Source organism: Erithacus rubecula (genome assembly GCF_903797595.1).
Source record: "Erithacus rubecula genome assembly, chromosome: 5".
In the NCBI taxonomy this organism is placed as follows: Eukaryota; Metazoa; Chordata; class Aves; order Passeriformes; family Muscicapidae; genus Erithacus; species Erithacus rubecula.
This window is the reverse complement of record NC_136687.1, coordinates 14,283,013-14,307,188: the sequence shown is the minus strand read 5'-3', so window position 1 is coordinate 14,307,188 and position 24,176 is coordinate 14,283,013. Positions and strand designations below refer to the sequence as shown.

Genomic DNA, 24,176 nt, shown 5'->3' with positions numbered 1-24,176 from the left:
GTTAAATATCAAAACAGCTTTACCTATGGAATATGTAGTACCAACAGCAATTATTATTTGCAGGCAAGATGCATTCTTCTGCATAAAGTAAAAGAAAAAACATCCGTGTTTTGTTCAGGTAATATTTTAATCCATTTTTATTACATGAATGTGGGACTTCATATCAGGAAATACAAGAAATACAAGCATCTATTTTAGAAAAACTAATAGAAAAATGTAGAATTATAAATGATTAATATAAAAGGAGTAAATATGACTAGCAAGAAAATAATCTTATTTTCAAGTCTGATGTTAACTACCAGTGTTGACAATGGCACTTTTCCCTTTTGTCTTTACTCATCTGCTTCCTCACTCAATGCTCTTGAAAGATTCATTCGGGTTTTCTCCAGTGCCAAAGTTTTTGCTCGTCTTTGAGGCCTTGAACTTGACACTGGGACTGGTTCTGGAATTTGATCACCACTGAAACATAGATTATTCATGAGTTAGGTAAAAAGTACTAAGAAAATTGAAGAGCTTTTATAAGAACAAACTTAAAATATGGTCTTAAAGAGCAAAAATACTTCTTAACGAACTTTTTTTTTTTAGAATATACTGGTGTTTTCCAAGTGATACAGCAGTATCAGTAAAGATAACCAAGTGATAAGCAGTTGCAAAATAAGCCAAATTAATTAAATTCCTCCAAAATCAATTCCCCCAAAATTAGATGGAATCAATGCTATCACGCAGAATAGGCAAATTGGAGAAACTGACCCTGGTCACAAGAAAGTCCCAAGTAAATGGATTACTTGCTTAAGAAAGAGTTGAGCACAGCTGAAAAGTACAAAGATAATATTGTTTTTATGCTTATATCCTGCAAAATTAGAAGGGAAGAAATCCATTGTCTATATTCACTTTGCAGTCATTTCTAGGTGCTTGTCCCCTACATGTTGGACAACAAGCAACAAAACTGTGAAGGGGAAAAAAGAATTTAAATTTTAAAAATGTATATTTCCACAGAACAGATTAAAAAAGGCAGAAAAAACTAATTGGAAGAAGAGCAATAATGTAAATCAAAAAATCTGACTTTTTTCCAGCTAGAATATCTGTTGACTCAACACACAAAAGGTATGTTATAAAAATATCATGGGCTTCTTGGCAAAACCTGCCACTGTTTCAAAAGCACCAGTTCAAAAAAATTTTTTCCTTAAATATTTATCAGTGTTTTAGGAACAGAGGATATCAAAACATACAGGTTTGGGAAACAATTGAATTAAATTTCCTTGCTAGAACACACATCATAGTTTTGATGATGGGGAGAAAAGGATTTACCTTTCAAGACCACGTTTTACACTGGCACCAGTTTTTCTTCTGCTCACAGACCTCCCTTCTGCCACTTTCCGCTGTCCTAAATACAAACAAAAGTCTTTTTTCTTATCTTGATTCCATTTATTTTTTTAAAATTAGTTCTGTATCTATCTTTTTTCAGTGTTTGATATTGCATTGAAACACAGAAATAAGCAGTCAGCATTGATAGAATGTGGTCACAAAAAAACATCAAAAACCCCATAATTTTTTAACTTCTCCCAGAAAGACTTGTACGTTACTGTCAGTGGCTGTGGCTGGGTTATCTGCAAGCCTGTAAACAGTCCTTTTTCCTTTTCTGAAATCTGTGTTATTGGGAGAGGCTAACAGCACAAAAATTTACACAGAACAAACTACTTTAATCTTTTAACAAATACAATTGTAAAAACTACAACATAGTATGAATGGCTTTTCCACCTATACATTCACAAAAAGTGTGTATGGAATTATTTAATTATAAACAACTAATATTGTAGCCACTGTACCTTTGCCAGTTTTGCTTCTTGTAGACCTTAATTTTGCAGTTTCTCTAACTTCATTAACTGGAGTATGAAGAGCATCTTTATTATTTTCTGTTAAACAGAATAGCACATGCAGAAGTCATAAATTAAAAGTTTATTATCTTAAATACCAAGATTTTAAATTTTGGCTGTTACATTAAAAAGCCACACAATTGAACCCCTCTTTTCTTTAAACCAGAAACTAGCTAATAAGGCTAACAAAGTTTAAAATGTCAGTCCACCCCAGCAAAGGTCAATCATACATAAACTATTCCTGATAACTGTTTAGCCCCTTCCACTGTGTTGGAAGCTGAGGAAGCAGGACAGAAGATCAGCTTGTCTGAATAGGGACCTGCTTGTGGAGCTCAAAAGGAAAATGGAACTCCAAGATCTCTTACAGCAAGGTCAGGCTTTACAGGAAGATGAGAGCTGCAGTTCATACATGCGTGGAAAAGGCACCAAAGGCCAAAGCTCAATTACAGTTGAACCTGGTCAGTGTTCTGTGAGATAGTAAAGAAGGACTTCTGAAAGTACAGTAAAAGCAGGAGAAGGTCCAAACAAAACACTGGACAAAGTGAAGATGGTCAGTCACCTGACTAACAGGACTAGAAAAAAACCAGAGCCATTCAGTACTTTATTTGCTTGATTCTTTAATATTACTGATGGACCTCAGGCTGCCCAGTCCCCTGAATTGGAGGACCATGAGCATGGGAACAAATATTTTCCATTTGAGTACACTGAAATTGTAAGGGACCAGCTCCAACAGCTGAATGTCTATAAGGTGAGCATGAGCCAGCAGAGGAATCCTGGCTAGCACCAGAGATTGTGGCCAGCAGGTCCAGGGCAGTGACCATTCCCCTGTACTCAGCATTGATGAGGCCACACCTCAAATCCCATGGTCACTTTTGGGCCCCTCACTGCAGGAAAGACATTGAGGTGCTGGAATGAGTCTGGAGTAGGGCAATAGAGCTGAGGAAGGGTCTGGAGCACAGGTGACATGGGGACTAGCTGAGGGAGCTGGGGTTGTCTCCCAAGTCTTATTATTTTTTATTTTCATAATATCTAAACAGTTTATTGAATTGCACACCTGCTACTATACTACCTTCTTCATTGTGAGCAGTATTTTCAGACAATATGATATCTCTTTCCTGTGTCATTTCAGAGAGATCTGTTTCCTCAGTTCTTCCAGAGTGGTTTTTGCCCACATTAGGATCCTTGGTCAATTTCATTTGCATCTTCTCAATAGCTCTTTGACATAGTTTATCTTTCACTTTCTGGAGAACAGACATTTAATGTTAAATGCTACTCAGATTTACAACTATTTCTTTTATCTATAAAATGTGCCTACTAATAGGATTAGTTGAAATTACTGCACAAAGGATACAATGTGTGACACAAAAGTGACCAGTCAAGCTGAAAGGAGAAACAATTTCTCCATCAATACTAGGCACTAGAATACCAATTTTTTCATATTTTTTTAAAGAAAACCTGAAAAAAGTTAAAGCAACTGCACACGGAGTACAGCTACCTTAGGATGATATGCCCATAGTGAATTCATCATTCTTACCAACATTTCTATATAGCATTATGTTCATGTGCCACACTTCCAAATTTTAATTTTTTTCCACATTAATAAAAGCACCAAAGTAAAACTCTTGTAGTCCCTTCCCACTTCATCTTAAATCAAGTATCCATTTCATGTTGCCTAATGGTCTTCCAATTACACCATAAGTTTAGGTGTAAAATTTCAGCTGTTAATAATTAATTAATGATAAGCTGAAAAACTGCAAGACCTAATAATGAATTTGAATTTTGACTTAAAAAAAAAAAACCTACATCACAGTTATCAAAAGAACTTACTGTACTGCAATGTATCAAGTCTGGCACACAGTATTCAAGCTGCTTATACTGTCTATGGTTTATCAACTCAGATTATTGTAAATGATTCAAAAGTTAATTTTCCAAACTGGTTAGAAGATAAATTCTAGCCATATTGTCATAGTAAACAAAAAGCCCTTCATTTTTAAGTGTATCAGAATATTAGACTACTAATGATTAAAAAAGTAAGAACCATGCTATTTATGTACTACCTTTTGAATCTCACTGAGCAACACCAGAAGATTCTCAGTAGAAGAACTAGTGAGTTCTAGTGAATTTAAAGCTTTTGCATAAATACGGACATCTGGTGCAGTTGGGTCTGCCAGGATTTCATTGCAAATTTTCATGGCTAAAGTATCATGCACTGTTAACTCCTGCAAAGGAAGAAATTAGGTATCAGTAATTTTGCTATTTCCAAGAGACAACAGTGAGAACAATCTGATTTAAATAACAGCAAGTTAATTTTACACAGGAAACATTTTCCTAAAATGAACTCTTTTCAGTACATTCACTGATTTCTAGAAACATCTTCCACAATAGAAACGATTAGTCATGTGTAAGTTCCTACTAGCATTTTTTAATTGTAAGCAGGAGGGGAAAAAAAGGGGAGGAAAGTGTCAAGCTAGAAGACTTCACTGCCTGAACAGGCACTCATTTAATCCAACTGCTGATGCTGGGAATCCCAGAGAGGCCCAGACAGGTAGCAGTAAGCAAAGGGGGAGTAGCTCTTAATCTAACACAAGTACTATTTTCCTACAGCTTAACACACTGTACCTGATAGTCCTGAGACTTCTTGGATTGACATTTCAATCCACTTGGTCTGGTCAGGTCCACTAACAGTTCAGAAACATTACTGATATCTACTTCAGCTAAAGGTGATGTTGCAGGAGCATTTAACAGTGTTTGCAGAGTTGGAAGATAAGCTTCTTCAACGCACTCCTGGTTAGACCTGTTTCAGTGAAGTCAAATATTAGTAGCATAAGATCCAGTTTTCCCTTCCATGATGAAAGTTCACTGACTTGTGCATTTGGTACATCAATCAAAGCAAAGTGGGAGCAGCCAAACTTGTTAGCAACAGCCAGGAATATCAATATATCCAAGCTGTTTCATAGTACCATTTGAAATTTTAGCATGTAGTATTTCAAGCAAGTTTTAAGTATCACTTCCTTCCTCTGAAGAGTTTGGACATTCATCCTTACTACTGAAAACCCAACTGGTACATATAGATGTTCTATCTTGAAGGACAAGAGAAAACATTTCCATAAATACATTTCTGTAATTCATTTCCATAGATCATAGATTTTGTTGTCTGCTCATTCCTCCTTTCTGCTAGTATTTTTCTTTGGAGGTACTTCTCATTGTGTAAGAAAGCAAGGAAACCGGGCAAAAAAAGTATGCAGTGGTTAACAGGATTTTTGGAAGAAATACTTGTGATTTTTTCTCAGAAGAGTTCATAACTCCTGCCAAGTGAGCCTAAAAATCGTGTTTCGCTTGGTCCTGCAGCAAGTTGTCTACAAGAGTGGTTCCACAAGACTTGTCAAAACAATTTAACAAGTAAAATGTCAAAAAGTACAAGATACAGTTGAAGTGAAGCCTTTACTCTTGCTGATATTTATACTAACTTCCTATTTGAAGCCAGATAACTACAGGAGAAAACTAAGAAAGCAAGTAATTTTTAAAAAAGCAGATTATTTACAACTGGATTACACAGCCAAACCAGCTGACAATAAAATCTTTTGAGCACTACAATTGGCTACAAAGGACCCAAAGCATTTTGCTTTATACATATACCATGTTATTTTTTCGAGAAAAAAGATCATCCATAAGGTGCCACAGGAATTGCCTGATTTGCAAAGGATTTGGAAATACATGAGGTTACTCATGGGATAAGTATCCACTTAGACCACTATTAAGAGATAGGTGGGCAATCACTAGAACTCATGAAAAAAGAGAATGAAATTCCCAGCATCAGAAGAAGACATTCACAAGTAAAAGATTATCAATGTTAAAAGTTTAAATTTATTACTCATTGCCAGAGAAACTGGAAACATACAAAATCAATTTTTCTGTAACTTTTCTAAGAATTTAAGTAGGGAAAATCCCATTCTATAAGAAACTGGGTATTTTTCTTTAGCTTTTTCTGACAACAGAAAAAATACATTGCTTAGAGGTTTTTTGCCTCTTCAAGACAACCCCCCTTTACACTACTTCTCTTAATGGCAAGGTGGTAAAGGCCACAAAAATTAATTCCATTAGGTTTAAAACTAGATAAGGTAACATAACACACTTAAATTAAAACTTAACTATACAAAAGCAGATAAATACTTTGTTAGTTCTAACTTGATAAAACCACTAGCAGCTACTAAAAAGTAAGCTTTCAGCAGCAGGTAAAAGCAGATGAGAATTGCTATTTAGGTCTATAATCTCTCTACCTCTTTAGACCACCACCAAAATGAATATGTTGTGAATTTAAATTGGAGTATTCCTTGGTTCAAAAACAAAACAGAAACAAACTCCAAACCACAATCCAGCAACCTGCTGCTTTGATAACTGCTGGGCACTGATTATTTTCTTTTGAAGCGTTCCTGCTAGCTTCTTTTTAGTGACACTTCAAAGCCTACCTGTAGTGCTCAACAGCATAAATAAGTAAAGCACATCTTTTTAAATTCATTTTCAGTATCTTTGAGAACAGTTTCGACTGAAAGCCACAGGGGTAACAGGGAATTAATGGAAGGTCTTCAGAATGGTCACAGGTTAAGATTACGTACTTTCAAAAGCAAGAGGCATAGGAAGTTGAATTAGATGTTTACATCTAATTTGCATTTGTACCATTTCTTGTGCAAGATCAAAAAAAAAGATGCCTAAAGCTGCTAGGCTATGCAATGTATTGTCATGTAACAAATTGCAATGTATATTGTCATAAAAGGAATTACAAAGAGCATTACCTATTTGCATAAGCAAATAAAGGGAAGAAAACTCCCAGACAGTGTCGGAGCCGAGTATCCTCTTCAGTCACAGGATTGTACCACAACAAAACAAGACGAGAAAAGAGCTTGGCACTGATCAGCCTCCCAGAGAACATCAGTTTGGCAATGCCTTCTGCAGCTTCTGTCCTTAGTTCTGAATACTGAAGAAATAACTCATCATATACACAATACACCAACCATAATGCTTTTCACTAATACTTTATTGTAATAGCCTATATCCTACCTTACCAATCACTCTCTACATTCACATATTTTCACCTGCACAGAATGCAAAGCAGCTCAAGGGTAACGTCAGCCTTGCAGTAATTTTTTAGGACAGGTACTTCAATATTAGACCATTAATTTCAATACACATCACATAATATTCCAGGCAACCTAATGGGATGATAAGCCATCTGCAAATATAATTGCAAAACAAAACTAAGGGAAATTTTATAATACTCCTTACCTCACTGTCTAAGAAACCAGAAAGAAGATTCAGAAGGTAGTGAACTGTGGCAGTCTCCTCTTCCTCCTCCATTGTTTCACTTTCCTCCTCCATTGTTTCACTTTCCTCCTCATCATTTTCAGTTCTACTGTGTGCACTTTCACTGCTTCTTCTGGTTTTAAAAGGCTCAATTCCAAACAGCATTAGTTGATCGAAGATTGCCTTTAAAGCACTGAGCTTTATCTTTATGTTATCTATTTGCAAAACCTAGGTTTAATAAGGAAAAAAAAATATATCATCTACCAGTAGACCATCAATCTTGAAATTAATCACAGTAGGACTTTTTCTTTAATAAGATTGATTATTTTGGGAAACTTCTCTATAATACTTGAACATGTTAGGAAGGTGTGGTACCAATTTATAATAATTCATAATACCATCTGGGAAATAAATTATCAAGCAATCCATGCAATTTGCACTACATAAAATCAAATTAATTTCACTCATGGAGTGAACATCCATATGTGAGATGTAATTTTATTGTCCAGCCCATAAACAGACACTGGACAAACAAAGTCTGTTTGCCTGTGGCAGTTAAAGAGTGTAAGGCATTACAGAAATCTAGCTAAATAAAAGTACAGCTTAATTAAAATCAACAGTATGTAAAAAGACAACAGGGACCAAGAAAGTAATAAAAGTCAAAGTTACATAGGTTACTATATATTATAGTTCAAATTACATGCAACTAAAACCATGCATTGTGAGTTAGCCCAGAGATTCTACACCTGTTTAGCCCAGGTTTAACCCTGCTTCTGATAGCAGCCTACATAGAGAATCTGGGGTTTAGTACCTGCCACTTAACTCAAAGATTTAAGGTACTAAAGGTAACTGAAATCCTCTCCAAACAAACTATTTGTAATGTGACATATCAAAGGTAAATTAAAAATAATAGTAAATGTTACTTTTTTAGGAATCCCAAGTTCTCCTACAATGAGTGGCAACTCAACTATCTTGTCTGAGTCAAGCATACCAGCTCAACTCCTGCAGTCATTTCTCCAGTGTCTGCCTGAACTCTTAGAAACCCACACTTCCCTCAAAGCCAGGGTCAAAAAAGAGGGTTAATAAGTGTCATATTTGATATAATTAGCTTAGTATCAAAACATTCACCACAAGGATGGGAACTGTGGATATAAAAGCATCCAACATGCTCCATATCCATAGATGTTTGGCCATGCTATTGTTTATTAGTTTGAATACTACTTTATTCTCTAGTTACTCTTCTTTAATCCTTAATATAAATGTATTAATTATTCAGAATTTTAATCAGACAGCCAATATCACACGTAAGTATGCAGTAGAAATGTGAAAACCATCAGACGCATTTTTAGTTTGTTTTCCAAAGGAACGCTTAGAGAATCCTACAGCTTCTCTTGTATGTATTGAGTAACAAATATTCACAAACATATTAAAAACAAACAGTTTTTTTTACTGTTATAAACTGTTATAGAGAACAAAGATTTCCCCAGATTTGGAAGAGAAAGTGAGATCTTAAAGGTAAGGAATTCCATGACCTTACAAAGGAAAAACATGCTACTACCAAGATATACTGAATCTTACTAGACATCAGAAAATTCTGCAGGAAACCACAAATCACATATTACTGGCTCTCAAAAGAACATTACTATGCATGACAGCTTGTTATAGATACAAGACTAGATTTATTTACTAAGTCACAAAGACCATCATTTCATTTCTCATCAGGTATTTTACCTGTAACAGCAATGGAAGCTGGTTTTGGGCAAATTCTTTGCTCTGAAGGGTACAGCAACCCAAACACAGAACTGCCATATTTCTCACAGTCGGGTGGACATTAGTTACACCTGGAAGTATCTGAAAACAATAATATTCAACTTTATATACAAAATACATAAATTGAAAATAAAACTCTGACTACTAAAATATGCTTACCCTGAAATTAAAAATAATTATTTTTATTCAGAATTGGAAAATGGCAACTACCAAATACTCTGTTTATCTAGATATAAACAGAAGCAGACTGAATATATTGTTTGAAATCAGCAACAAAATAATGGCAAAAGTCACATGAGTGCTTTGCTTTGTGTTTGTTTTTAATAAATATTTGTTTTCAAATAAAATGGAATTGATCACTCTGGGAAATGAAAAAACCAACACACAACAAGCCTACACATTTCTTCATAAAAGACATTAACATTCTTGCAGAGAAACAATACCCAGTTCCAAGTTACAAAATACAGATGCCACTCTGATGTACTTGAAATAGTTTTAAGAAGACAACTGTAAAAAGCCACACAAAAGAAAAAACAGACTAGATATAGTATGAACAATGCAATGGCATCATTTAATTTTTTTTGCATTTACTAAGGAGTTTAAGTTATTTTGTATTCCTACATACCAGAGACTGAATGATTTCATGAATGGTTGGACTGATTCCTTTAGAAAGTGACATGATCTTCAGAACTTCATAGCACATGAGCAGACACTTCAAGAGTGTTTCAGGATCATTCTTCAAGTTGATCAGGAAAAAAGAGATAAACATTATCAATACAAATGGTGGCTATGATAAGAAGAATGGCGTCATTAATCATAACTTGTCCCTATCCAAATAAACATTTCATTTGTTGTGCCAGAATATTAATCACCATAAGCTATGATCAAAATAAATTCCTTTCTATGTTTTCAGTTAGTTAAGAACAAAAAAGTAAGAACAAGACCCTTTTAGAAGCTTTTAGTTATTCAGACAAAAGAACAGTTTAACTGCAATTCATTTTTTCTAGAACATACCATCAGCTTCTATACAACTTATCTTTTGGGAGAGCATACTATCAGCTTCCATAACTGCAGAAGAAAAATACTAATACCAAAACATTTGTTTTCAATTTTTAACATGTATTTGAGACAAGCTACACTTCCTTTTAAAGCTAAGAATAAATTTTAAAACATAACCAGCACTTAAGAATACAGGAAGGGAAGAGACCTTCTCCACACGTATTTCTTTAATTTTAGCTTGCTCTGCTGTTTTTAGCAGATCATTTTTTGTGTGCTCCAACTCAGTTATTTTCTCTTTTAATACTGATGCTGTATTAAAATCCTGAAGAGTAATGCATTCTTCCAAAGCTTGTTTTGCTTCAAAAAGCTTCACTTTTATTTCAGCGACCTGAAATACAAAGTAAAAAGAAAATTAAGTAATAACCTCTGTGGTATTAGCCAGTGATACACTATTGACACTAGCCAATATTAACCTGCTATATAAAATTCTAGATGATTAAGCTTAAAATAATATTTTTCTTATTAACTAACCTTAAGGTCCCGCTTTCTTATTTCAACAGCATCAAGAGGCTTCTCAACTGCAACAATTGGCTCACGAACTTCTGATATGATTTCTGCAACCTGTTGTTACAAACAGTACATTAGTGTCATTAATTGCAGTTCAGATATATACTAAGCATTTAACTTTTCCAAATTTAAAATATTATCCTTCTGAAAAAGTACTGCACATCCATGCAGTTTCTCTTAGCAGCTTGTTCCCTGTAAATAACCCTCAATTTGACAACACATAATGTGACCATGAGCACATTTCAATCCCATTTTCTCCCATCCAGCTAAGTAAACAAGGAATAAGATGACCTTAAGTACCTATCTGAGCTAACAGGAGGGAAGAGAAATATGAAACCTGGAAATCTACATCACCCTCACTTTGAATGTTTTCGTCAAAACACTTTGCACCTAACACAATGAAGTATTCTGGAACAGGCTACTGAAGTGTAGCACTTTCCTAGCTTGAGGACTGCATTTACAACACCAGTTGCAGCTTCAAACATAAAGGTCTCTAGAAAAAACACCAAATGCAGCTATATGCTTAAAACCAAAATAACAACAAACAAAAAAACCCCAAAAAGTATCCCCTAAAAAACGCAAAGGGGAGGATGACAATATTTAAATACTGATATTTCTTTTTAAAAAGCTTCATAAAAGTTGTTTCATTTATGGGGAAGACAGAGACTAGAAAACAAGCTTTTACAATTACTTACAATTTGAATCCTTCTGTCCTCATCCTTAACAATACTAAGCAATCTTTCAACAAGCAGAGGTATAAGTGCTGCTGAAGTTGAAGGTAAAATGAGAATCTTTTGTAAAATAACTAGCAGATGCTTTCTGGATTAGAGAAAAAAAAAAAAGTTTTCTTATTCAAGAAAATGGAAGACATAAGAGTTACTATCCTACCAACTTGGAGACAGTATGATGAAGACTTCACAATACAGTATCAGAAAAACTTTTCTCCATAGCTATATTAACTGCCAAATGTATCTTTTTACTTAGCATGTTTGTCTTTTACTGATCTTATCTGTTTTCTCTTGATTAGAAAATGCTGAATTTTAAAATCAGATGTCCCTACTGTCCAAAGAAAAGTCATATCAGAAGAAATAGTCAGTATCAATTTGTAGAATGCTTTCATGGAAATTATCCGACTGAAAATTTTAAAAAAAGAAAAAGCAAACTATCCTGCCAGTCTGGCACACATTTACACATTCCACTAAGAGTTTGAAATTACTGCTGTGTTTATACTATCATAACTGCAAGTTTTCACAAAATGCCTGAGATGGTATGAATTTCCAAATTCATTCGCTCTTCTTACTTCACACCAAAAGACTGTTCAAATTACAAGAATGACTCAGTTAACACAGTCCAATTTAGCCTGGCATCTAAGATATTTATAGACTTTTTGTCCTTAGCAGATTATAGCTTAAAACCACAAGAAACAAATGGGCCACTTGCTACAAGTCATCTGCTGTGAAACAATCTATTTTTCTCCCTTTATTTTTTACATACTGTGCTCAAAATAAGCAGTTTTGTAACTTCATAATTTCAATAAAACTTTATGAAAACAACTGAATTTGTTTCCCGTAGTAATGTTAAATCTACATTAGAACTTACTTTTCCATAGAAGTAAGCAGACAATATTTGGCACGATTTTGGGACCAATTCCATTAAGGAGACTGCTTTCTATTCCAGCTAGCATTAGAACTATATTTTGTCTATTTGATCAGGTTGTTTTCTAAGCAGAGGTTCTAGGCCTGTCCTCAGTCATAAGTGTCTTAAGCTTAGTAACACGAATTTGATATTTAAATTTACCTTCCTCCCTCTTCCATGGTATCCATGCAGCCTATGATTAGAATCAGTTGCTGGCCTATAAATTCTTTTGTCATCAGGTTTTCAAAACAATTAAAGTCTTCTTTTTGTTCTTCACTAAGAACTGGCATACTTTGAAGATAACTGAATCCAAACAGAACAGATATAATTACATTCAGATTCACTGTTGGACAGTAATAAATTAGTAAACAAATAAATACACTCCAAACAAATCCAAATATCCACTCCTGCCCCACCCCCAGTAAAAAAACCCACCACAATCTTGCCCTGTATAAACAAGTGGTTACATTAGGTATAAACCTTAAAAATTAATTATTGTGTTCTTTTAATAGATTATTTTTCAGGAAGTTATTTATACCAAATAATGTACAAAATAAAGCACTTGGTTTAAAAAAATCTCTTTTGTGAACGTAATACAACAAGAAATGTAAAATATCAAGTAATGCTACATGTGATTTCACCTGTGTAAAAATGCATAAAGATAACACCTTAAGAACAAACGTATATATGTACCATTTTTCTTACTATTTTCTGCATATTTTGGTACAATGCATTTTTTAGAAGTTTAGAATTGTTATATTGCCTACAAGACAAAATACAAGAAAATCATGAAAGTGTACAGTGACTTCTTAATCTGATTAAATATGTCATACAGAATAATAATAATCTGTTATCAGATGCATTCAGCCATATAGCATTGAAAACATAATCAGTTTGTGCCATTTCTTTATTTTTCTAGACTCAATTGGTTTTTAATCAAAATTTTATCAGTGATGTTATGCATGTTCAGAAAAATCTGGAGTGAAACATCACATTCAAAATTCAATATCACAAAATATAATTCAAATATTAACATGAACTGTTAAAAAGATGCTTTTTTTCTATCCCAGCTTTGTAGGTACTTTTCAGTAACAGTGTGTTCTTTTTAGCAAAGAAGAGTAATGTAATGAAGGCACTTTGAGTAAGATTGGATGGAAACAGAATAAATGCTCTCTTGAAGAACAGATGTTTTGGAAAATAAATGTTTCATGGACTGTTAAATGAATAATGAATAAATAAATTTATATCTACCAGATTGGATATACATTTCAAAACCAAGGAAGCACAGATGCTTCATTTATTAAATGTTTATGAAACATGTTAACACATTCTACACTGAAAAGTAGCAATGACTTCTGTAATTACTACCAGCATACTATACCCAGTACAGAGAGAAAAGAATATGCCTTTTTTAAATTGGAAGCATCCATCAATACAATGCCTTTTGCAGCAAATCTGATTTATTACCATTTCAGGAAGATTCACTCTGTTTTATAGGTGAAACTCTGTTTTACAGGTACAACACCTCAGTTAAGATTTCCCAGCATTATCCATGCTCAGAAGCAAATTCTGTTCAAAATTTGTGTTAAGACTAAAGAATCCCAAGCAGGAGAAAAAAACCAAACCAAACCAACCAACCAAACAAAACAAAACAAACAACAACAACAAAAAAACCTAAAAAAGTTCCCAACTAAAACACACAAACACCCCACCAAATAAAATAAATTACCATTCTTCTACCTTAACAAAGGTAGGGGCCCTTCAGTTAAATAACTTTTTTGTAACTGGCTCATTTTGTAGCTGGGTCACTGCCTTCAAACATAAGTTCTTGGAAAACATGTCTGCCTGAGCAGGCAAAAGAGAAGTTTCAATTCAAAAATGCTTCTCTTAGGGACAGCAGCAAAATTTTACTTTATTTTCACAAATGACAACAATGAAAGTGTCGGTCTCTGCAAATTCTAAAAAATCCCTCAACAACCTTTTTTAAAAAGCAAAGAAAAGTTAAAATCAAGCACAATTTTGGGTTTGGAGGATACCTGAGCATTTGAATAAAAGAAGTATTTTCTAATTTAAAAAAAAATTCTACTTTAGTGGTAAGAGATTTATTTTTAAATTAAATGTACCTCAATAAATAATCTGCATATATAACTGGTTCTGGCAACACCTCTTCTAGTACAACTTCACCTTCTTCACCTTTTGATTTTAGATATTCACAAAGACATCTCCAATATAACACATTCTCAACTGTTAAATCCTCCAGTGGAATCAGCTTTCTGAATAAAAAAAAAAAAGCAATATGAAGTGATAAGAGAGTCTAAAATAATAAATACACAGAAGTATTAGAAAATAAGAAATAAATATTACTTCCTAAAATGCAAACAAACCACAGAAATAGTTACAGATTGAGAAAAATAACTTCTTGTCTTGAGGACACAGAGCTCCACGAGCCATTCACTACATTGCCCTTCTCAGCACTTTAACTCAAGGCTGTTCAGACTAGTTTGCAGAAACATCCTGCCCAACCCTTCAGACTTTCTAGAGCAACCACCCAGGTACTTTATTGACACTGCTGTCAATGCACAAGTCTGGAAAACTGAACATCATTAACCCACAGAAATGCAAAACTCCATTAAAATATTTTTCAGCTTCTATGAATTGTTTCTTCCATTCTTAATACAAGATCTTGACATAATAATGGAGTAGCAATCATAGTATGTCAAATGCAAAATCTAATACAGCTCAGCAACTCTGTAAGCTCATCATCCATCTGCCATCATAGGTAGTTCATCCATCACGAGGCCCCCACCCCTTTTTAGATTCATAGTATTTTTCATGCCAAGCATGGCAATTAATCATTGTTTTCAGAAGCAGAATTGTGCATTCTACCTCAAAACAGAAAAGACAGTATCACTTCAGTGGTACTTTTTAGTCCCTTGAATCCCATTTTACTTGGAAACCATCAACCATTTTGGTTTTGCCTTAGATTGCTCACATACAAAACAAACAAAAACATCTGCAGCAACATGTAGATGAAAACTGATTATTTGACAGCTTCTCATTAATCTGACAGGTCTTTATTTAAATGTAAATTTAACAAAAAAAATCAGAGACTTCAAAAATCTAGCCATTTATCATTCTGATACTCCATCATACAAGCTGTACTCGGAAATCTCATACACAAACAACCCTAGTGTTTTCCATAAATTAAAGTAATGGAAGCTTCATTATAAAGTGAGTAATTTGACTTATTTTTCAAAATGTCATTAGACTAATAGATCTGCTACTTAAAAAATTCTGATAGCTCAGTTTTTTCAGAATGGAAGCTTCATTTTGCTCAGGACCAAATCAGACCTATCAGAATTGAATGATTTTGAACAGTGGTAGGAGTCTAATCATAAATGATAAAATTAAATGACAAATTGTCACTGATTAAAAAGCAATAGCAAAATCTTACTCTGTATTATGGGAGGAAATGCACAGTGTCATATAAAGTGCTTTGTATTCTGGTTAGTAAGCATGACAGAAAAAGCATGTTTTGAAATCAGTAGATGCTACATGCATTGTACTCCAAAGCTACAGATATGGGCCTGTCTGGTTTTAAAAAGTATCAATAATAGTGAAATAACTTTCTTACAGCCTCTGGAAATGTGCCAGTATCTTAAGAGGTTAAAATGTATTTTGTTCTATATTCTCATACAAAATACTCATCTTTTGGGAAAGAAGAATGCTCTGCATACCTGCTATCAAGATTTTTACAGTTCTGAACTATGTCATGAAGTGAAGATAATGAAAACATAGCATTTAGTACTGAGTTGGCCACTTCTGGGCAGTTTTCTACATCCAGTCTATGAAGCAATTCTAAAACACCCCCTTCGGTGGATTGCAACCAGGCTGGAAGTAGCTTCTTCTTCATTACCTCCTTAACAGCATCTAATAATACAGGAATTCAAACAGTTTAAAACAAAGTTTAAAAAATATCAAATTTTAGATACACTTTCACAAAACATTTTTCTATAGAAGTCTTTTTGCAAAAGAAAATAAGTTATTACAGAGTTAAACTTAACATTACCTTAAATAAAGAAAAACCCAGTTGAGCAAGAACTACTTAGGACACATTTTTTAGAGGCAATGCAATTTTTCCCCTCACAGGGAATTTAAAAAAAAAAAAATCCAAAAATCTTTTACATCTAAAGACAGCACCTCAACCCAGAAAATCTACAAACCAAAAACTCCTGTAGAACAACAAAATATTCAAAATCAGAATCACAGAATAGGTAAGAGGAGAAGGGATCACAGAGGGTCACCTGGTCCTACTCTCCTGCTCAAGCAGAGCCATCCCAAAGCACATGGCACAGGACTGCATCCAGACACTTCTTGAATATCTCCAGTGAGGGAGACTCTACAAACTGTTCCAGTGCAAGGTCATCTGCACAGTAAAGAAATTCTTCCTCATATGCAGGCAGAACATTCTGTGCATCAGTCTCTGCCCATTGTCTCTTTCCCCACTGCTTGGCAGCACTGAGCAGCCTGGCTCCATCCCCCTGGCACCCTCTCTTCAGACACTGACAGATGGTGATGAAGTCCCCTCCCAGTTTTCTCTTCTGGAGGCTGAAGGCCCAGCTCCCTCAGACTGTCCTTGTAACAGAGATGCATCAGTCCCAAATATTTTGGGTAGCCATTGTTACATGCTTGCTCTGTTTCAAGAATCAGCCATTTTTGGAGGCAGGATACCACAAGTGAATTGATATACAGAATTCTCATGCTATTACAATTATGTGAATGGATCATGAAGATTACACATGATACTTTAGCTCCCTATTCACCACTGCCACAAGAAACAGTTCCTGGACCAACAGTGTACTATTTGATCAATGAAAAAAGTATTTATGGGAACATCCAGAATGTATACATCAATAATGCATTCACCCAGACTTAAGCAGGAAAGTTGGAAGACTGAGTCTGGTGGAGGTAAAAACATAATAACTAGAGAGCAAAACAATTATGCTCCTAGGCTCTTTCAGAAAACAATATCCAGTATAAGTGAAGCAAAGTCCACACACACTGACAATATTCATCTTTCCTCTTACATGTAATTCATGATAATAAATGCAGCACTTGAACACAGCTAAGAGTTGAAAAAGAACTGCAAAATGGCTTTGAAAAAGCTAAATTATGGTCCTAAGAATATCTCCAAGAAGGTGAAAAGTGCAAACTAGTAGAATACAGTAGAATAAGAGCTGAACTCACCTTGAAAAGTAGAACTAAGCAGAATGTGGATTATGTATTCTAGACCTTATCCATTATAAGCCCTTGTTCTGAAGCCAATAAGGAAAAACATCAAAACTTCAATGTAGATACCTTGAATAAGCAGATTCCTCACTTGCTAGTTCAGGAGTTACCCAGATAAGAAGATTCAGTAAACATATATTCAGGGTTACAGGATTTGCAATATTTGCAACACAGAATGGCCTATTTGGAATACAAACCTATCTCACCTGGCAAAGAACATAAAATATCAGTTAAACTACATACCCTGGCACATGTTTTACCCTGTGATTCTACATGTCAAGAAAAAGAAAAATCCTCAGCAGCTGGGGTGTAAAATCATCCTAAGGAAGAGACAGACACTGAGAAAGTATCTCTCCTGGATCATAAAAGAAGACACTTCTTTATGTTGAACACATCAATGTCACCAAAAAACAGGCCATGTAGAAAGGCTGTACTTTCTCTTTGAGGGAATACAACAAATACTTGCTCCTGATAAGTGAAGGATCACATAAAAAAATTAGGGAAAATAGTTTCCTTCTCAGTTTGGAAAGATTATTAAGAGAAATGCATTCACCCTAAGAAGCATCTTTCAAGATCAAGCATTACTGGGGGAGTGGTGGCAGCCAGCAGACAAGCACCAACTAGTTAGATAAAACAGCAAACTAGTCTATCAATAAGAAACAGTAATTCAGAACATGGGTTTTACAGGGCTCAACTTCAGAAACAGAACATGGCAAACTTCTGTAGGCTCCAACAGATCAGGATAGGTGGGGCAAAACGACTAAAACCTCTGATACAGAAGGAGATGGTCTTTTTAAGTGTAGCTCTATATAATATAAAAAATGACTCAGCGGATTGTCTCTTTCTTTCCTAGAATATAATATAATCCCTAGCTAGCCAAAAAGAATAGTAGATCATTAAAAACATATGCATGCATGACACACCTTAAAGAGCCCTAGTTCCCAGCAAATGCAGTACTTTAGTCTTGTTTTCTAAGTAAATATCCACACAGATCATACTTCTCTCAATTTCCAAGAAGCACACCACCCAGCAAGGGAAATTCTCAGAGTAAAATTTAACTTAGTGCAGACTTTCCAAACAAAGTAGAGAGATTACACATCAGCACCCAGTAAAATTGGCAGCTTCTATTGTGCAATTTATGCATGAAACAGCTGCTGTTGGGTGAAACAAAAAAACCAAAACAGTGTTCTACACAGGCCAAAATTGTCTCACTTGGATGCAGGTGATGTTTCCATCTTTTGGCAACACCACCACACTCAATTATGGGTACATTCTGAATGGCTCTTTCTATATAGAGTGATATAGCACAAAAGACTTTAAAAAGAATAAAGCTGCCCATGGTGAAATGCATTCAAAGATTCATTAAAAGAAAATTCAAGCTAGTAAAACAAAAAAATAAAAGTCAGCTGTGAAGATTTCTCTCTGAAAGCATATAGGAAGTATTTTCACACTGATTCACATATAAATTCTTTAATACATTAATTAGTTACAAAAATATCTGTAATGAAACATTTCCAAATACACCAAATTAATTACATTTTCCTACTTCTTTGTTTAATTACATAATTGTTTTTTAATGTTAATAGCATTTGGTTCTACTTCAAAGCTCATTGGCTTTCATGTTTTTTGAAAGTGCAATTCTTTTATGGTTTGTTCACTATAAGGCCTGGAAAAAAAAAAAGCAGCAAGTAGTTCATGTGTCTGAACACTTCCTGGTACCTCATTATTCCCTTTGAGCTCCTTATTGCTGCCATCACAGCTTCTGCATACATCACCCCAACACATTAGAAAGTATTCTCTCAAACATTAGTATTAAAATGTTAAGAAACCTATAATCTCTTACCAGATCTGTCATTAAGTCCTTGTTGCAACAATTTAACTCTCTGTGCTATTGTCAGAGCTCTCACGTGAACTTTTTCTGCCAAAACCTTAAAAATAATTAAGACATTAAAATACATTTTCACATATGAAAACAAACCCATTACCAACCTATGGTTTTACACTTTTTTAACCTTGCACAGAAATCCTAAATCAATAGAAAACTGTAATACCTATACCAACAGCACTTTACCAACACATTAATAATCAGATAATTGTGCATGGAAGAAATGAAAAGTAAAATAAACAATAACGTTAACTCACATAGTTATTTAAGTTATTTTATTCAAGTTATTTAATAACTTAAATGAACAATATAGTTAACTAATAAAATAATAGCTTAGAAGCTGATCAGCTCTGCTGGAATGCAACACATGGACATGAAAAGTATCCTCACTTCTAAATTCCCAGGGTAATGAATACTTGCAATAAATTACAGAAGTTAGTACTTTCTTTAAAAAGCCTACTAACAGAGAGATTCATTTGAAAACACCAAACTAAGTAAGATTAAATAACCAGAAGACAGTTCTGTGTGAAACAAACATTTTGTTTCAAGGTCTTGTCTAAGATGCCTGCATAAGAACCAGACATGTTAGCATACTTTCTTACCTCTTGCATGTAAACATGAGTAATGGTTGACACTTCTCAAAATTGCAATACCTAAACCATGTGATTTTTTACTACTGCTGTAGTCCTAACATCCACTATAAAATAACAGAGAAGCTAATTTGCTTCAATAACATCACAAAATTCATAGATAAAAACCAATCAACTGCATACACAATTTATACTGCTATTACCTGATCTTCAGCAGACAAATTCTACCACAACAAGTAATTTCTATCAAGCAAGTTCTACAGTCAAGGTCAGCAGTTTTAACTTGAAAACTTGTATTAAATCATTACCCCGTAAAATTTTGGTAAATAAAAATAAATTATTAAACTGTTCTTAGTGTTAAGTGAAATATAATAAAAGATTTAAAGCCTTTTTTCCTAAGTCAGCCTTTGACATTAATGGTAAGTGATCCAATTTACCTCATATGCCAGCTTTCTGACAGTCTCCTTTATATCCATAGTGCGGCCTACAATTTTTGGCAAAGTCCTTTCTGATGGAGCGATGCATGACAGCACAGCACGTCTCACGTCTGAGTTTGAATCATTTTCAAGCAACATGCTGTAAACTGAAAATAAAATAGTCACAATAACGCTTTCATATGAATTTGGAACATAGAAAAACAGAAAATACTTTTTGAAAAAGCAGCAACTGTTATAAAAACCCTTCTTCTGCCCCTGCAGAGCTGATAATTTAGGAAACAGTTCAGGGTCACAAGCCCAAGATTTTATGGTAACTACATGCTGAGCTGTGATGTCAAAATGTTCGCAGTTAGAAGTAAGATCTTCAGTGAATAACTACAAAAACTGCTACTCTAGATCTCATCCATAAAAAACTACTTTGTCATTTACTAGCAGAAAAAAACTTTTCCAAATATTGGCTCTTTAAGACTAGTTGAACCTCTTCATAATATTTGAAGTAAATCCTCAAGTTTTCCTATACATGGAAAACTGAAATCTCCATTAAGCCTACCAAAACTCTAACAGTAAATGCCTCACATCCCTCATGCTTTTTTATTATATTCTTGAATTTTATTCAAAATTGAAAGCAACTATAAATTTAGATTAATCAGAGTATACATTAATTCATCTTGCTCTGTAAGACAACGATTTACTCTGAAATTTATGTCCCCCTAAATAAATACCTATACACAACACTTATAAAATAAAATTTTAAATGAGCTACCTTACCAAGAGGTAATATGAAAAGATTAATCAGGGCACAATTCACATAACAGCTGTGCTGGTACAAACCTACATTTTGTCTACCTCCAGGCAAAGGAAGTAGAAGCTTAGTCAAGAATCATACAATACACAAAGAAACTCACAAACATCATAAAGATACCCGTGTTGCAGAGATGCTGATCTCTTCTAGAAAACTAATTGTTACTGTACAGTGTTACTGAGCAGCGAAAAAACACAGTAACATGGCACTCTCTTGCATGGTGCAAAAAAGAACAGTTTATTGAAGGAATCCGTGGCTTCCTTCAGAGAATTCGTGAAAAACAAAATGCCAAGGATTCATTGGTCAGAGAAGGAAACACCTCTTGTCCCAGACTTTCTCATGGATCCAACAGGTGTTTATCTTTCTATATAATTTTTTCTCTTACGTTTACATTAAAGAAAGGTCTCTAGCTTGGGAAAAACCCTAGCTGAGCCAGAGAAAGTTAGACTGGAAAAATCCTTTAAGATTTTCTCTGGGCCTGTTACGGCCACAAGTGATCATAATTTGAGACAACAGTAGTTTTTCTCTATCATCTCTACTCTTCTAAGAGTTTTGTACTAATTAAATTAATGGTACCAAAGGGTCCTTAGAGGGCAAGAACTGAACAAACATGTATTATACTTTCACTCTAGTTTAAAACACATTTTCACAAGCCTATTTCTATATTCAGTTCACAGAGCAGCCTGAGCCCAGTATGATTGTCTAGCAGATCTCTCCTAACAGTTGTCTTTTCCCCTAGAACACACATAACACTTGAATTTTCCATCTCCTCTAGCATAGTTTCACTGTTTACTAATTATTACAGGAATATTCTCTAACATCCATTTACACAATGCTAAAAAAAAAAAAAAAATCAAAAAATTCAAGCTTTAAAATGTTTTAAATTAATGTAAATTCACAAATATTCTTTGACAGAAGAGAAAGATCAATACTACTTACTATTAACAACAGGGCAGTTTTCATCCTTAGGATCTTGAAGCCTTGACAGGGCCAAGACAGCTTGAATTCTCACACTTGGAAATTTATCTTTAAGTCTAATCAGCATAGCTCCATTAATTTTATCAAATAAGTCATCATCAATCTCAGCATTCTCTGGCAGATTTCCCAAAATCTTATTAACAAGCTGGCAGGTTCGAAACCTAACTGCATGGCTGTTTGCATCGTGAGACTTAGGGAAAGAAGGAAAGAAAAGATTTCTTATAATCACACTTTTCTCATTTCCAACATAGTGTGCTATTAACATGCACATCTAAATGGCATTTATTCATTTAAAGAATAAATGAAATACACACTTCTATGTTTCAAAAGCTTTCCCAATTTAATTTTACTTTTAAGATTAAAATGTCACAGAACTGAAAAGCAATTACAGCCCATTGCCTGGATCAGTGACTCTAGAAAACCAGCAGTGCCTTCACAAAGGAAGCAGCATGCTGACCATTGCATGCAGCCTGCAGTGCATCAGCCAGCTTACTGCTCTGACTCCATAAAGCATAAGAAGAAAAAAAAGACATTAGCAATCATAATTAGTTATCTTAGGCCTGATCCATAATTTTTCCATGGCAAATCAATAGTTTAGGAAAATGTAATTCTATTTGTGCATTCATGCTGTTGGAACTGTTTATCTTTCTATGTAACACTGAAGTAAACAGAAAGGAATAATACATATGCCAACTCCAGTTGTATAGAAAATCTCTTAATATTTTTTCTATCAAAGGAAGAATATAGATTAATTTTCACCACACTTCCACAATTTCCTGCTTATAAATATACCTATAGCAAAGCCTACAGTGACATATCTGACAGCCTTACAGGAGAATATCCCCTTTTTCTCAAAGGCCCAAATTTTGAAACCCAGTTGTTGGATTATTGTGTGGGATGTGGTGGATCTTTTTGTGTTGAAGGAATAGGGATGGTGCTACTTGTGAAGCACTAGCTCTGTTTTGTTTTCACTTTTTAATTTTTAGGTATTATCAAGTACCAGCAAGCTTTCCCCACTGCAAAAAGTTTCCATTTTCTGTGTTAGACATTTAAGAATAAATATTAACTGTACCTCAAGAAGAAATTTAAACACGTAATTCAGGAATAAATTATCTTCTTCACCTTCCTCACTACCATCTTCTTTCTCCATCTGATAGAATGAAGTAACAAATCTAGCTGCAAAATTGATCACATGTTCCACTGCTGGTTCCCGCCTGTAGATTATCATAGCATACTTCAGGCAGTGAATGAATTTTTCATTAAAGCCTTCTTTATCATCCAACTGGGAAAAAAAAAAATCAAACCACAACAAAAGATAACTATCCGGTTCATCTTTCAAAGCCGTACCACAGAAAAAGAACATAAGAGGGCTTAAAACTGACAGCTTGCAACTGAATTTAAATTTTTAAAGGGTTACAGCCAGCAGCCGGGGCACACCCGCTGTCGTGCCCTCCTTTGTGAGTATTTTGCTGTAAACCCAGCAGGCACATTACGACCGCTGCTGACAGATTTCAGGATGACAATCAACACCCGGTCCCTTACACCCTGTGTCACACTCATCTCGGGTATCCAAACACCTTCCCGCGGCAGCACCAACAGCAGCTGGCACCGCCGCGTTGCGGCATTTGGCTGGTTTTTTTGGAGGGGGTTAGGGGTTCTTTTAGTTAGTTTATTTACTTTTAAGTGGGTGTCCTTAGAGCACACTGCTGATCGTTTTAGCGGAACGCTGCGGAGGCAGCCCCTGCCCCCCGGAGGACCAGAGGAGCAGCCGCTGCGGCCCTCAGCTCCCCCCGCGCCGGGCCGCCGAAGGGCAGCCGTACCTGAGCATAAGTGCTCTTCAGAGCCACCATGAGCTTCGTGTGGTTCTGGTGAGGCTTCTGGGCCAGCTGAAAGGCTTCCTGGACCTGCAACAGCTTCTTTTTGGGTTCCATGGCCGAAGAGCGGCTGCTGGACCGACCCCTCACAGCCCCGCGCGCGCGCCAGCAACGGCCACAGCGTGCGCGCGCGCAGCTTCAAACGGAGCGCGGGAGCCGCTCCCGATCTCGCGAGAAA

General features: G+C 35.1%; 1 protein-coding gene across 2 annotated transcripts; it reads right to left on the bottom strand.

The window, feature by feature from the left end:
• Nucleotides 1-122: 122 nt before the first annotated feature.
• NCAPG (non-SMC condensin I complex subunit G) lies at nt 123-24,176 on the bottom strand. Of its 2 annotated transcripts, none has more exons than XM_079307315.1 (21): nt 23,945-24,176; nt 23,197-23,406; nt 22,086-22,314; nt 20,345-20,490; nt 19,276-19,360; nt 15,881-16,073; nt 14,267-14,416; nt 12,306-12,446; nt 11,204-11,327; nt 10,473-10,562; nt 10,150-10,329; nt 9,568-9,678; nt 8,904-9,023; nt 7,155-7,400; nt 6,665-6,846; nt 4,494-4,668; nt 3,932-4,093; nt 2,929-3,115; nt 1,827-1,913; nt 1,309-1,384; nt 123-459 (listed from the first exon to the last, which is right to left on the bottom strand). In XM_079307315.1, exons 1-21 carry the CDS (start codon nt 24,053-24,055, stop codon nt 333-335), a joined length of 3,132 nt encoding a protein of 1,043 aa, XP_079163441.1. In that variant the 5' UTR covers nt 24,056-24,176; the 3' UTR covers nt 123-332. The 2 variants fall into 2 exon arrangements, with proteins under 2 accessions (XP_079163441.1, XP_079163442.1); XM_079307316.1 differs by having other exon boundaries at nt 2,944-3,115.